General features: G+C 45.5%; 2 protein-coding genes across 2 annotated transcripts; both read left to right on the top strand.

Moving 5' to 3' along the window:
• The first annotated feature begins 996 nt into the window (after window positions 1-996).
• Window positions 997-6,065, top strand: LOC115545321 (beta-galactoside-binding lectin). Its single transcript, XM_030358349.1, has 5 exons — window positions 997-1,126; window positions 2,012-2,086; window positions 2,783-2,862; window positions 3,880-4,036; window positions 5,603-6,065. The coding sequence occupies exons 1-5, from the start codon at window positions 1,121-1,123 to the stop codon at window positions 5,747-5,749; spliced, it is 465 nt and encodes a 154-aa protein (XP_030214209.1). The 5' UTR covers window positions 997-1,120; the 3' UTR covers window positions 5,750-6,065.
• A 5,643-nt stretch (window positions 6,066-11,708) lies between these two features.
• On the top strand, window positions 11,709-15,748 carry LOC115545326 (beta-galactoside-binding lectin-like). The gene is made up of 4 exons (XM_030358353.1): window positions 11,709-11,842; window positions 13,073-13,152; window positions 14,092-14,248; window positions 15,502-15,748. Exons 1-4 carry the CDS (start codon window positions 11,837-11,839, stop codon window positions 15,646-15,648), a joined length of 390 nt encoding a protein of 129 aa, XP_030214213.1. The 5' UTR covers window positions 11,709-11,836; the 3' UTR covers window positions 15,649-15,748.
• Window positions 15,749-15,951: the final 203 nt, after the last annotated feature.

Raw genomic sequence — 15,951 nt, 5'->3', positions numbered from 1 at the left:
TGATGCAAGCTACTACAGGGAGCCAGTGAAGCTCCCGGAAGAGGGGGGTCACATGGGAGAACTTCGGTAGGTTGAACACGAAGGGGCGCTGCCACATTCTGGATGCGCTGCAAGGGTTTAATCGCAGAGGCAGGAAGTCCAGCCAGGAGTGAGTTGCAGTAGTCGAGGCGGGAGATAACCAGTGATTGGACTAGAAGCTGAGCTGCTTCCCTTGAGAGGAAGTGCCGGATTCTGCAGATGTTGTAAAGTGCAAATCTGCAGGATCGGGCGACCGCAGTGATGTTTGCGGTGCAGCATAACTGATTGTCCAATACCACACCGAGGTTTCTGGCAGTTGGAGAGGGAGATACAGTGAGGTTCTCAACGGTGACCAGTAAGTCCATGTGTGGGCTATCTTTCCCTGGGATTAGGAGGAGCTCGGTTATGTTGAGGTTAAGCCTCAGGTGATTGGCAGTTGTCCAGGTGCTGACGTCCGCCAGACATTCCGATATGCGTGTTGCAATCAGGGCTTTATCAGATGAGGGGAAAGAGAGAAATAGCTGAGTGTCGTCAGCATAGCAGTGATAGCACTTTGTGATAGTGATAGCAGAAATAACACTTTTCAATAACACAATTCATGTGTAAAACATTACCGTTCACACTGATGTTACAGTGTTATATCTTTGTTAATTTTAGTCACAACACTGTCAAACAAGCTTTCCTCGAAATCACAATTTCCCTAGGCATGTTTTCATGTCGCACACATGGTTGAAATAAAGTCACATTGTGACTCAACTTACATTAGACTTGTTGGATGCAGACATTTAGCTGGGAGTGTTTATTCGGTAAATTTTCCTTAATGTCACCATTCCTCTAAGATTATGTTTTCATGTCGGCAAAAGCTCGAAATTAAGTCCTGTTGTTACTCGACGTCTAATGGACTTGTTGGCCTCGACACAGGTCGATTAAATGCTTGCTGGGTAGGATTTTTTTCTGAGTATCTTCCTGAATACGTCACTCATTTTGGAAGAAGAAGAAAAAGCGTAGCGCGTCTCTCTATAAATACTCTCCCAGCAGGCAGGACTCTGATCTGCTGCCTCCTCTCCTCCCTGCGCGTAAACTCAACCGATTATACGACGACATGACTGTAAGTATAAAGAAAAGAGCCTGATACCACTGATCCCTGCAGTGTTTCTCTGGACATCAGTTGTGTTTGTTTCACTCTGTGTGGTTTTACTGCTGCTCTGCTCTGAATGGAGTGACAGCTGTCATTACGCGTGTCATTACGCCTGGTTTAAACGTGGGCACCTCTCCAGACGTGCGGATCAGAACCAATAGTTGTCTCTTGCGGTGGTGGGATCACCACTCCGGGCATCATTCATAACTTTTCATAACCTGGTGTGCTTTTGTGCATTTGTTTTATTCCCCTTTATCGTCAAACTATTTGCTGGCTTGCTTATTGATTGAGACATCCAGTCTTTTCATTGGTTAGACATCTTAAAATTGGGACATTAAATATTATGTATATTCACCTGGCCGGTGAAAAGACTTTTTAAAGATAGTTTGAAGAAAGTTATATTTAAACTGTAACCTATTTAAAGTGAGTGTAGGATTACTCTATCATTGTAAGAGACATGACACACCTTTTCGTTCTCATGTCGATTTACTGACACACAATTTGATAAGTGATGCTTGTAAAAGTTATCCTTTTATAAAAATGTACAAATCTTAAACTAAACAGAAGGTGCCAACATCTTACTGAGACCAAACTACCGTCCTTCTTCCAGTTCAACATGAGTGTCCAGTAGAACTATAGATTAGCAGTAGTAGAATCAGGAGTGAGTAGTTTCAGTATTAGCAGGCCTCAGTTTAGAGGCCAGACCCCACGAGGGAAGCCAGCAGACGGACTGAGAGGGTCCATGTCTGCTGATGGAGAGCATATGTTGGTCTGAGGCGGTGGTGGACACAGGAAGTCTGCTGCTCAAACCATGTCTCAACCTGTAATAAACCAGTGTATTTATATATCAAACAGCTCCTCCTCCTCCTCCTCCTCCTGCCTCCTCTCCTCCCTGCGAGTATGCTCAAACAATTGGACGACAGCATGGCAGTAAGTATAAAGAAACGAGCGTTTCCACTGATCCCTGCAGTGTTTCTCTCGACATCGGTTGTGTTTGTTTCATTCCGCCTGGTTTTACTGCTGCTCTGCTCTGAATGGAGTAACAGCTGTCATTACGCGTGTCATTACCCCTGGTTTAAACGTGGGCAAATCTCCAGACGCGTGGATCAGAACCAATAGTTGTCTCTTGCGGTGATGGGATCACTACTCCGGGCATCATTCATAACTTTTCATAATCTGTTGTGTTTTTGTGCATTTGTTTTATTCCCTTTTATCGTCAAACTATTTGCTGGCTTGCCTATTGATTGAGACATCCAGTCTTATCATTGGTTAGACATCTTAAAAATGGGATATTAAATATTATGTATATTCACCTGGCCGGTGAAAACTCCACCTGGCCGGTGGAAGTCTGCTGCTCAAACCATATCTCAACCTGTAATAAACCAGTGTATTTCTATATCAAACAGCTCAAATGTCCCTCGCTCTCCCACTCTCTCTCTCACTCTCCTAATTGATTATTCTCTCCCTCTCTCTCTCTCTCTCTCTCTCTCTCTCTCTCTCTCTCTCTCTCTCTCTCTCTCTCTCTCTCTCTCTCTCTCTCTCTCTCTCTCTCTCTCTCTCTCTCTCTCTCTCTCTCTCTCTCTCTCTCTCTCTCCCCCTCTCTCTCTCTCTCCCCCTCCCTAACAGAACATGCAGGTTAATAACCGGCCCCTGAAGGTGGGCCACACGTTGACCATCACCGGGATCCCCAAGACTGGTGATGGACGGTGAGTTGAACAGTGAACGATTGGTGATCGGTGAGTATCAGTGGATCCACCGTCCCGTCGCCCTCACACTTTCACCCACTAGGGGGCGGTGTCCTCCACTCGCAGATGGCCCATGAATCTATCCTCCCATACGATAAAAAAAAAAGCTTCGAACGTTTCCTTGTTTGATTTTTTCATTATGCTGAAGGAAGTTGAACTGCAATAGAAATCCTTCAAAGTCCAGTTCTGGAGTTCAGAGGTTTATCATGAGGGTGGGGGCCGAGTGCAGGGGCCAAAGGTTAATCATGAGGGTGGGGGCAGGTTCAGGGGTCAAAGGTTAATCATGAGGGTGGGGGCCGGGGTCAAAGGTTAATCATGAGGGTGCGGGCTGAGTACAGGGGCCAAATGTTAATCATGAGGGTGGGGGCCTGGTGCAGGGGTCAAAGGTTAATCGGGAAGGTTAGGCCGGGTGTAGGGGCCAAAGGTTAATCATGAGGGTGGGGGCCGGGTGCAGGGGCCAAAGGTTAATCATGAGGGTGGGGGCTGGGTTCAGGGGCCAGCTGTAAAGGTTCCTCCCCTTCAGTTTGCCTCTCTATTTAAATCCTTGAGTTAGCCTAGCCACCATACAAGCACACCTGCTAGTCTGTTCTCCTGGGGTTGAATGTTATTTGAAGCTGTTCCGCTGTAATGATTCAGATGAAGAGAATCCCCAACCCTCACGATAATCTCTCCACAATCTTAAAGATGCAGTAAAGTAACATCAGCGTGAAGTCGATGAGTCGACTCATCGATGGATCGGGGTCTGAACCGGTAACTTGAGCAGCTTCAGTCCCGTGCGTGACGCGGTTATTGTACTGCAGCTGCAGTGACTAATGAGTACCGGGTTGTCTTCCTCCTCCTCCCTCTCCCTCCTCCTCCTCCCCCTCCTCCTCTCCCTCCTCCTCCTCCTCCTCCTCCTCTCCCTCCTTCTCCTTATCTCCCTCCTCCTCCTCTTCCTCCTCCTCCTCTTCTTCCTCTTCCTCCACCTCCTCTCTCCAGCTTTGAGGTGAACATCCTTTCCGGGTCTGACATCGCGTTCTACATGAGCGTGCGGCTCACATTAGGAAGTGTGGTCTGCAACTCGCGCATGTCAGGGGTCTGGGGGGCCGAGGTCTTCCAGGGGGGGTTCCCCTTCAAACACAACGAGCTCTTCAAGGTGAGGGGGGGAGAGGGGGGAGGGAGAGGCGGAGAGAGGAGGGAGAGAGGAGGGAGAGTGGGGGTTCCCCTTCAACTACGATGAGCTCTTTAAGGTGAGAGGGGTTGGAGGGGGGAGGGTGAGGGGGGAGGGAGAGAGGAGGGAGAGGGGGGAAAGGGAGGGGGAGGGAGGGGATGAGGGAGGGAGGGGGGGTGAGAGAGATCTGATGGGTTGACCTCAGAGAGGGAGGCCCATGACGAACCTTTCTGAAGGCGGATTAGGAAGTTGTGATTGATTTACCATCAGCCATCTCTTAAACTTTAATCCGGTATTCACTTTTGAGATATTATAATTCAATCCTAAATATCCAGAACCTTTGTGCGCGGTCAAAGAACGCCAGTGAACGCGAGACGCATGACAGGAAAGCAGCTCAGCGCAGACTGAGGAAGACAGTGTGTGGGTGTGCTTGGGTGAGTTTGGGTGAGTTTCGATGTGTTTGGCAGTGTTTGGGCGTCTTTGGGTGTGTTTGGGCCGTGGGTAAGATTAAGTGAGTTTGGATGAGTTCGGGTGAGTTTGGGTGTATTGGATGCGTTTGGGTGACTCTGGGTGACTTTGGGTGTGTCTGGGTGTGTTTGGGTGAGTTTGGGTGTGCTTCGGTCGTGGGTAAGTTTGGGTGTGTTTGGGTGTATTTGGGTAGCCTGATTTTACCAGACTCTCGTACTTCCTTTCATTTGCACAGAGAGTCTGGACTCACTCAATTGACAAACGTTAACTCACTTGAAGGCGGGTGTCTGTTGAAGTTCAAAAACATTGGATCTGCCCAGTGCCACTCTGGATCTGCCATAACTTATCGCTTATCGCTAACGAAGTCCGTCAACGAGCGATGACTTTAATGTCATTGTTCTCACCCACTCCCTCTGTTCGCTGATTGGACGCACAAAATTTGGACAGAGAAAACCCAGGAATATACAGCAAACCCAGACGTAGGACTGAAGGGAAGCCATTTGGGTGATGCACGGCAGCCAATCTGCGCCAGAACGCTCACCACACACCAGCTTGAGGTGGAGAGTGAGGGATGAGGTGGAGAGAGGGAAAGGAACATTTAAACACTATCGACCATAATTAAACACTAACGATCACATATAAACACTATCGACCACAGTCCACATGCAAACACTGTCGACCATATTTAAACACTATGGACCACATGTAAACCCTATCGACCACATGTAAACACTATGGGTGTGGTTGGGTGAGTTTGGGTGAGTTTGGGTGAGTTTGGGCAGAGCTGTGAGCTACTTCAGGGACGGCTTGTTGTGGTTATCGCTCTCTGCTCTGCAAATATTGGTTGTGTTGAGTTGTTGATTATACTCTCAAAGCCCCAGAGATAGAGATGTCTCTGTATACTTTACTTTCTTAGGGTCTCTCTCTCTCTCTCTCTCTCTCTCTCTCTCTCTGTGTCCCGGTCTCTCTCTCTCTCTCTCTCTCTCTCTCTCTCTCTCTCTCTCTCTCTCTCTCTCTCTCTCTCTCTCTCTCTCTCTCTCTCTCTCTCTCTCTCTCTCTCTCTCTCTCTCTCTCTCTCTGTAGTTCACCGTCACCCTGACCCATGAGGAGTTCCTGGTGATCCTGAGCGATGGCTCTGAGGTCCACTTCCCCAACCGCCTGGGGGCGTCTGAGTACCTGGACTTCTCCTTCAAAGGGGGCGTCCTCATCCGCAGCTTTGAGATCAACTAACCCTGAGCTGGATCTCCTCCTTCAGTCTGGTGGTCTCTCCTCACAGCAGACCGGTTCACAGGCAGATGAGAACCACTCACTACATCAACCTCTGACATCCCTGTGTTAGATGTTCTTTACAAAGCTTTTTCTGCAATGGTAAAACTGATTGATTTGTTTTGTTTAGGCCTTTGTATTCCTTTGGGAACATCGGCCATTGATGAATCGCTTCCTCCCTGGCCTGTCTTGGGCCATCTTCTCCATCTGTTGCCCGTCAGCCCCATCCTTGAATCGTCAAACTGATGTGTATTAAAAAGGATTTCTTTAGCAATGATAATCAGCATCTGGTGATTTATTTATCAAGTTGTCTTTGTCCACCATTTTTTGTGTGTGTGTGTGTGTGTGTGACTATGTGTGTGTTTGTGTGTAGTTTTTTTACCTAATGGCATGGAAAAAATGGCATTTCCATTGATGTGAAAGTTTCTATTCTGTGTACCCTTAACTTAAGCTGCATATAAGGGAAAGGGCTCAATACTATATTATCTACTATACAACACAATACCATCTCAATACTATAAAATCTACTATACACTACAGTACTCTCTCAATACTATAATATCTAATATGCAATGCTATGTCAATTCTATACTATCTACTCTACAACACTATCTCAATAATAATAATAATAATAATGGATGAATTCATATAGCGCTTTTCTAGACACTCAAAGACGCTTTCCAGTGAAGGGGGGACCTCACTAACCACCACCAATAGTATGAGATATACAGTATACTCAATGTAGTCGAAGTGCGCTCTCTTTCTCTCTCTCTCTCTCTCTCTCTCTCTCTCTCTCTCTCTCTCTCTCTCTCTCTCTCTCTCTCTCTCTCTCTCTCTCTCTCTCTCTCTCTCATTATCTTTCTGTCTGTCAGTCTCTTTTTGTCACTCTCTCTCTCTCGCTCTCTCTCTATGTCTCTGTTTCTGTCGCCTCCCTCTCTCTCTAAGTAATTTTTGAGCAAATTACAATACATATAATTTGCTGTTTTTCTCTATTGTATACACATACACAAATAGAAATTCTAAATTAAAAATGTTCTCTCTTCTCAAAACATATATATATATATATATATATATATATATATATATATAGTAAATATATATATATATATATATATATATATATATATATATATATATATATATATATATGTTTTGAGAAGAGAGAACATAGTTTCGAGTGCAGTGTTTCATATTGAAAGAGATTTGTGGTTGCAAGGAGGATGTTGTGTGAAATGGTGTCGAAGGCCGCAGTCTGCTGCCATGAGAAGGTCATTGGTGATTTTAATCAGGGCTGTCTCTGTGCTGTGGAGGGGGCGGAAACCAGATTGAAATTGTTCGTAGAGATTATTGAAGGATAAGTGAGCTTGAACCTGAGATTCTATTGTTTTTTCCAGAATTTTTGATATGAAAGGGAGATTTGAGATAGGACGGAAGTTGTTGAGGTTATTGGGGTCAGCACCAGGTGTCTTGAGTATGGGTTAGGGTTAGGGTTAGGGTTAGGGTTAGTACGAGGCCGGAGCTGAGGGAGGAGTGTATGATGGACGTTATTAGGGGGGAAAGAGATGGTAGGCAGCCTTTAACTAAAACAGTAGGGATAGGGTCCAGCTGGCAGGTGGATGGTTTGGATTTCCGGATGAGGTCAGAGATTTCCTCAGCGGAGGGAAGTGTGAAGCTTGAGAGTAGACGGGAGACAGGGGCGGAGAAAGTGGAAAAAGTGTATTTCCGTCACCTGAACTGATCAAATTGGTGTAGTGGGTAGATTTGGCTGTAGAAAGAGTGTCCTTGTAGTGAAGAATGTGGTTGTGATATATTTCTTTATGTATAACAAGTCCAGTTTTCTTGCAGAGGCGTTCCAGTTGACGGCCTTTCTCCTTGAGTTTGCGTAGTTCAGTGGTATACCATGGGGCAGAGTGAGGGAAGGAAACAGAGCGGGATTTAATGGGAGCCAGGGTGTTAAGAAGATCATGAAGACTGTTGTTGTAATGTGAAACCAGATTGTAGGTGGAGGACAGACTGTCAGTGCTGGGGAGGGAGTTGATACCAGTAGAGAGTGTATTTAAATTAATGTTCTTAATGTTGCGGAATGATATAACACGGGGCAGGTTTGTAATGGAAAGTGTAAGGTTGACAGTAAAAGATATAAACATGTGGTCGGAAATGGGGAGTTCAGCAGCAGTACAGGCAAGAGGAGTGACACCAGAACAACATACCAAGTGTCCAGAACCTTGAAAAATTCTGTTCTGAAGTAGTCGACTGAGGAGGGAGGTACATGGGCAGCAGCCTTGCCAGCCAGGCGTTTGGGAGGGTTTCGAACCCGAGGCATTTCAATTGGAGACAGGTTGAGTTTTTCACACATTTGTGATGCTTTGTTGTAGAGAAAAAAAACGGTTAACCGTGTACACGAAAAAAAAGGGGTCGTGTAACCGTTTACAATTTTTTGTAACTGTTCGCACTCCTAGTCGAGAGCAGCGGGAGTTGTAGTCCACAAAGCGCCCCACACAAAAACTAACTGTATCAAACTCCTACCCGCTAAATCATAGTTTTCTTTGCATGAAAAATTGTCATTTAAATCCACAAACAACATATGTGTAATCCGGGGCATATAAAGACTGGGATCAGAAAATAATTACTTTCTCTCCATTGACTCCCATTCATTTCGGTCTCATAGGTCCCATGAGCAATGGCGACTTACGAGCTCTATACTGTAAATACACATGTTCAGGTTGAATGATAATGCATGAATTTATTCTTTATTCTGCCAAAGTATTTATTTAAGGGGGGAGGGGTATGGAGTCAGTTTCCTGCCATAATTCAAACCTGAAAAAAAAAGTTTCAAAGGCTTGTAAGTCTGGGTTTGAAAACTCAACACCTTGTAATAAAGGTTTTGCAACACTGAAAAAAGAGATTATAACCTGAAAAAAAATAAAACTAAAATTCAAACATCTGTAAACATGATTTTGTGTTCTATTTTATCTTCTTCATCATTTTCACCAACACATTTTCAAAGTTCAAACAATTTCACCAGCGCATTTGCAGAGTTTCAAATCTGGCACTGTTCTAACAGTGTATTTCATTGTTGCCCGGTTTTGAAACCTTGTAAATGGGATTCTGTAAACAGGTGTTCATACATTGAGAAATACGTTTTGAAAGGTTGAATATTTAGTTTTAAAAACTTGTAAAGGTGTACGTTAACGACATTACAACGTATTTTTTCAGAACTGACTTTTCAGCACTGACTTTTCAGAGATTTGACCACACAGGCGCAAGCTTTGAGTCACGTGAATATTGGCAGTGTTCTGACGCCACTCGTTTTGAAACTCCTGACAGTCGAATCTGAAAACGTTCCTGGGGGCCGGACCATTTAGCTCTAAACCTATTGGTTGCTCTCGGCTGACGTACATTCCAATCACATGTGAAGTTCACCGGGCTGTGCGTGATTGACAGTGCTCTGCCGATGACACAAATAACAAGCGACTTTCGCGGTTGATTTTGATTTCCATTTTCTGGAACCATGGCTGTTTCCCAAAGTGAAGGCTGCAACCTTGCTAGGACGCTTCCTTGCTAGTCGCGTCCTATGGAGATGAGACTCTGGTTCCAGAAAATGGAAATCAAAATCAACCCGTTGTTATTCGTGTCATCGGCAGAGCACTGTCGATCAAGAACAGCCCGGTGAACGGCACATGTGATTGGAATGTACGTCAGCCGAGAGCAACCAATAGGTTTAGAGCTAAATGGTCCCGCCCCCAGGAACGTTTTCAGATTCGACTGTCAGGAGTTTCAAAACGAGTGGCGTCAGAACACTGCCATTATTCACGTGACTCAAAGCTTGCGCTCAAATCTCTGAAAAGTCAGTGCTGAAAAGTCAGTTCTGAAAAAATACGTTGCAATGTCGTAAACGTACACCTTTACAAGTTTTTAAAACTAAATATTCAACCTTTCAAAACGTATTTCTCAATGTATGAACACCTGTTTGCAGAATCCCATTTACAAGGTTTCAAAACCGGGCAACAATGAAATACACCGTTAGAACAGTGCCAGATTTGAAACTCTGCCAATGCGCTGGTGAAATTGTTTGAACTTTGAAAATGTGTTGCTGAAAATGATGAAGAAGATAATATAGAACACAAAATCATGTTTACAGATGTTTGAATTTTAGTTTTATTTTTTTTCAGGTTATAATCTCTTTTTTCAGTGTTGCAAAACCTTTTTTACAAGGTGTTGAGTTTTCAAACCCAGACTTACAAGCCTTTGAAACTTTTTTTTTCAGGTTTGAATTATGGCAGGAAACTGACTCCATAGAGCGGGGGCATACAAGTCTTTTGGCCATAGTGGATCCAGATCTGTTCCGGAGCATTTCAGCGCCTCGGGCAACAGCGCAGGGTTGCCAGGTCCTGCAAAAAACGTCCTGCCCACATACCGTTCAAAATCCACCTAAAATGTCCTAGAAGCAGCCCGAATAAAACAGATATTCCATTTGGCCAATGTTTTGTAAGTAATAATATTTGAGGGGAATATTTTTTTGTTGTTGTTTTAGCAGCGAAATGCCTTGTGTGTGTGTGCGTGTGCGTGTGTGTGTGTGTGTGTGTGTGTGTGTGTGTGTGTGTGTGTGTGTGTGTGTGTGTGTGTGTGTGTGTGTGTGTGTGTGTGTGTGTGTGTGTGCGTGCGTGCGTGCGTGCGTGCGTGCGTGTGTGTGTGTGTGTGTGTGTGTGTGTAGGCTTATAACACGCTATTTTATGTTGAAATGCGACGTAATCCAGTGTTCACGAAAACGTACACTGTCAACGTTTTATTTTGGCGACTGGGTTGGCTCTCAGATATACGTGTTTCTAACAAGATTATATCATTCAAAGTTACATAAACTAACGGTTTAATAACACAAACGCAGGAAGCACGTGAGCTGCTAGTTTAGCGAAAGCAACCTGACGTCGTTGAAACATGCGAGCGAGCCGATTGAATCTTCCTAATAACTATAAAACTAAAGATCATACACAATCACTGACTCAAGATTATTAAAGGAAAAAGTACATTTCTCGCTAGAAATGTCATTAGAAACACGTTTAATGGTGAATCTGTCCTAAAATATTGCATTTCCCATTCAGATAATAAAGATTAATAAAGAACATAGGCTACACATTCACTTATTATGCAAGGAAAAGGTATATTTCTCGCTAGAAAGGTTATTAGAAACACGTTTAGATACTAAATTCAGATACTAAAGATTAATATAGGCTACGTAACATTTTCACCAAATGCTAGGAGAACCCTGTTGGTGCTATTCCCCCATTCATTTAGAATGGAGAAGAAAGCGTGTAAGCCTTGCGATGTGGACCAACGTATCTATTTCACGCCTTGGCGTGATACGGGTTGGTGCATGTGTGTGTCCACTGCCCAACCCCGCCCATCCTCTGGTTTTTAATAGTTCTTCTGACTGAGTTTTCAAGAAGATTATACAATACATATTACACCCCAACTGTTTCTGCGCTGGGTTTTGAATACCCAAGAAAACAGTTACCCGTACTGGCAGCGATGGGACGTTTCCAAATAATTATAATTCATCCATTGTAGGCCTATATAACCAGGAATTTATGTATTTTATAACCTTGTTGGTTGTTCAATAAAATACGTTAAATGAAACGTTCCCCGAAAGGGAAATATGCCTTAATAACAATAATGTGGTATACGTTGACATTTAACATATCTGGGATACGTTTCAACCAAACATAATCCGAGAGGTAAATAAATTGCAAAAAATAGGCTGAGAACGAACGTATTTGCGATACATTAATTAAAACGTCATCACGGACAAAATACATTTTTTGACAAACGTAATTGAGAATGCTGAATAGTTCTCTGGGAACATAATTTTGATGAGACAGGGTTGCGACACAGGTCGTTTAAATGTCTGCTGGGTAGGATTTTTTTTTCAGAATATCTTCCTGAATCACTGAATCACTCAGCGCGTCTCTCTATAAATACCCTCCCAGCAGGCAGGACTCTGCTCTACTGCCTCCTCTCCTCCCTGCGCGTAAACTCAACCGATCAGACGGCAACATGGCTGTGAGTATAAAGAAACGAGCGTTTCCACTGATCCCTGAAGTGTTTCTCTGGACATCAGTTGTGTTTGGTTCACTTAGTGTGGTTTTACTGCTGCTCTGCTCTGAATGGAGTGACAGCTGTCATTACGCGTGTCATTACACCTGGTATAAATGTGGGCACCTCTCCAGACGCGCGGATCAGAACCAATAGTTGTCTTTTGAGGTGATGAGATCACTTCTCGGGGCATCATTCATAACTTTTCATAACATGGTGTGTTTTTGTGAATTTGTTTTATTCCCTTTTATCATCAAAGTATTTGCTGGCTTGGCAATTGATCGAGACATCCAATCTTGTCATTGGTTCGACAGCTTAAACATCACCTGGCCGGTGAAAACTCAGAACACGTTTGTGCGACTCTTTAAAGATAGTTTGAGAAAGTTATATTTAAACTGATACGTATTTTAAGTGAGTGTAGTTTTTATCTACCACTGTAAAAAACATGCCACACCTTTTCGTTCTCATGTCGATATACTGACATGCATTTCGTAAAATGTTTGTAAAAGTTAACCTTTCATAAAAATGTACTAATCTCAAACCCAAAAAAAGCTGCCAACATCTGACTGAGATCATACTACCTTCCTTCTTCCAGTACAACCTGAGGAAGTGTGACCAGTAGAACTAAAGATTAGCAGTAGTAGAATCAGGAGTGAGTAGTTTCAGTATTAGCAGGCCTCAGTTTAGAGGCCAGACCCCACCCAGGGAAGCCAGCAGACGGACTGTCTGAGAGGGTCCACTCTCATGTCTGCTAATGGAGAGCATATGTTAGTCTGAGGCGGTGGTGGACACAGGAAGTCTGCTGCTCAAACCATATATCTCTCTCTCACTCTCACTCTCTCTCTGCAAATGGAGAGCTAATCTGTCTGCTAATGGAGAGCATTACGTTGGTCTGAAGCGGTGGTGGACACAGGAAGTTTGCTGCTTAAATCCTCTCTCTCTCACCCTCACTCACTCACCCTCACTCACTCACTCACTCACTCACTCTCTCTCTCTCTCTCTCTCTCTCTCTCTCTCTCTCTCTCTCTCTCTCTCTCTCTCTCTCTCTCTCTCTCTCTCTCTCTCTCTCTCTCTCTCTCTCTCTCTCTCTCTCTCTCTCTCTCTCTCTCTCTCTCTCTCTCTCTCTCTCTCTCTCTCTCTCTCTCTCTCTCTCTCTCTCTCTCTCTCTCTCTCTCTCTCTCCCTCCCTCTCTAACAGAACATTACGGTGAATAACATGCCCCTGAAGGTGGGCCACACGTTGACCGTCACCGGGGTCCCCACGGCGGGTGCTGATCGGTGAGTATCAGTGGATCCACCATCCCGCCGCGCTAACACTTTCACCCACTAGAGGGCGGTGTCCTCCACGAGCAGAAAGCCCATGAATCTTTCCTCCATACGTTTAAAACAAAGAGCTTGGAACGTTTCCTTGTTTTTTTTTGTCATTTTACTGAAGGAAGTTGAACTGCAATAGAAATCCTTCAAAGTCCAGTTCTGGAGTTCAGAGGTTAATCATGATGGTGGGGGCGGGTGCAGGGGCCAAAGGTTACAGGACAGTTCCCTCCAGAACAACCCGGTTAAAAAACAGTTTCATCCCAACTGCAATAAACTTTCTGAACTCTGAACGTTAAGGATTAAGCACGGCCCTTAGGTATTGTGTAGTGTGTATTTCTGTATGTATTTCTGTGTTATATGTTTTGTAAGTTGGAACCTGTACCAAGCTGAAAACAAATTCCACCAGCCTGGCTGGAAAAGAATCAATCAATCAATCAATCACACAAGCACACCTGCTAGTCTGTTCTCCTGGGGTTGAATGTTATTTGAAGCTGTTTCGCTGTGATGATTCAGATAAAGTGAATCCACAACCCTCACGGTAATCTCTCCACAATCTTAAAGATGCTGTAAAGTAACATCAGCGTGAAGTCGATGAGTCGACTCATCGATGGATCGGGGTCTGAACCGGTGACTGGAGCAGCTTCAGTCCCGTGCGTGACGCGGTTATTGTACTGCAGCTGTAGTGACTAATGAGTACCGGGTGGTCTTCCTCCTCCTCCCCCTCTTCCTCCTTCTCCTCTTCCTCCTCTCCGTCCTCCTTCTTATCCTCCTCTCCTTCCTCCTCCTCCTCCTCCTCCTCCCTCCTCCCCCTCCTCCTCCTCCTCCTCCTCCTCCTCCTCCTCCTCCCTCCTCCTCCTCCTCCCCCTCCTCCTCCCCCTCCTCCTCCTCCTCCCCCTCCTCCAGGTTTGCATTTGACATCCATTCCGGGTCTGACATTGCGTTCCACATGAGCGTGCGGTTCAACGAAACAATTGTGGTCTACAACTCGCTCAAGGCGGGGGTCTGGGGGACCGAGGTCTTCCAGGGGGGGTTCCCCTTCAAACACAAAGAGCTCTTCAAGGTGAGGGGGGGAGAGGGGGGAGGGAGAGGGGGGAAAGGGAGGGGGAGGGAGAGGCGGAGGGAGGGAGAGAGGAGGGAGAGTGGGGGTTCCCCTTCAACTACGATGAGCTCTTTAAGGTGAGAGGGGTTGGAGGGGGGAGGGAGAGAGGGGAGGGAGAGAGGAGGGAGAGGGGGGAAAGGGAAGGGGAGGGAGGGGATGAGGGAGGGAGGGGGGTGAGAGAGATCTGATGGGGTGACCTCAGAGAGGGAGGCCCATGACGAACCTTTCTGAAGGCGGATTAGGAAGTTTTGATTGATTTACCATCAGCCATCTCTGAAACTTTAATCCGGTTCTTCACTTTTGAGATATTATAATTCAATCCTAAATATCCAGAACCTTTGTGCGCGGCCAAAGAACGCCAGTGCACGCGAGACGCATGACAGGAAAGCAGCTCAGCGCAGACTGAGCACGACAGAGTGAGTTTGTGTTTGGGTGTGCTTGGGTGAGTTTGGGAGTGTTTGGGTGTCTTTGGGTGTGTTTGGGTCGTGGGTAAGATTAATTGAGTTTGGGTGAGTTTAGGTGAGTTTGGGTGAGTTTAGGTGTGTTTGGGTCGTGGATGTGTTTGGGTGAGTTTAGGTGAGTTTGGGTGAGTTTAGGTGAGTTTAGGTGAGTTTGGGTGAGTTTGGGTGTGTTTGGGTCGTGGATGTGTTTGGGTGAGTTTAGGTGAGTTTGGATGAGTTTGGGTGTGTTTGGGTCTTGGGGGAGTTTGGGTGAGTTTGGGTGAGTTTAGGGGAGTTTGGGGGAGTTTAGGTTAGTTTGGATGAGTTTGGGTGTGTTTTCTTGGGGGAGTCTGGGTGAGTTTGGGGGAGTTTGGGGGAGTTTAGGTTAGTTTGGATGAGTTTGGGTGTGTTTGGGTCGCGGGGGAGTTTGGGTGAGTTTAATTGAGTTTGGGTGTATTTGGGTGAGTTTGGGTGTGTTTGGGTGTTTTTGGGTCGTGGGTCGTGGGTGAGTTTGGGTGAGTTTGGTTGAGTTTGGGTGAGTTTGGGTCGTGGGTGAGTTTGGGTGAGTTTGGGTGAGTTTGGGTGTGTTTGGGTCGTGGGTGAGTTTGGTTGAGTTTGGGTGAGTTTGGGTCGTGGGTGAGTTTGGGTGAGTTTGGTTGAGTTTGGGTGTGGTTGGGTGAGTTTGGTTGAGTTTAGGTGAGTTTAGGTGGGTTTGTAGAAGCGCTGTTCTCTCTCTCTCTCTCTTTGTGTCCCGGTGTCTCTCTCTCTCTATAGTTCACCATCACCCTGACCCGTGCGGAGTTCCTGGTGTTGCTGAGCGATGGCTCTGAGATCCACTTCCCCAACCGCATGGGGGCGTCTGAGTACAAGGACTTCAACCTCAACAAGGGCGTCCTCATCCGCAGCTTTGAGATCAACTAACCCTGAGCTGGATCTCCTCCTTCAGTCTGGTGGCCTCTCCTCACAGCGGTCCGGTCCGCTATGTTTTGTTTTTTTCTCTCTCTCTAAATTCCCTCCAATTGGGCCGTCCAATGGGCTACAGAGGGCTAGCAGTGTGTTGCCAGCATCTACACATATTATTGGTCGATGTTTGTCATTGTCAATCAATCATGGGCTGACAGTAGGGATGTCCGATATTGGCTTTTTTGCCGATATCCGATATGCGATATTGTCCAACTCTAAATTTTCGATTCCGATATCAGCCGATACCGATGTCGATATTTG

The sequence above is a fragment of the Gadus morhua genome, chromosome 6 (genome assembly GCF_902167405.1).
Source record: "Gadus morhua chromosome 6, gadMor3.0, whole genome shotgun sequence".
Taxonomy (NCBI): Eukaryota; Metazoa; Chordata; class Actinopteri; order Gadiformes; family Gadidae; genus Gadus; species Gadus morhua.
Note: the sequence above shows the minus strand (reverse complement) of the source record. Positions and strands in the feature narration are given on the sequence as shown.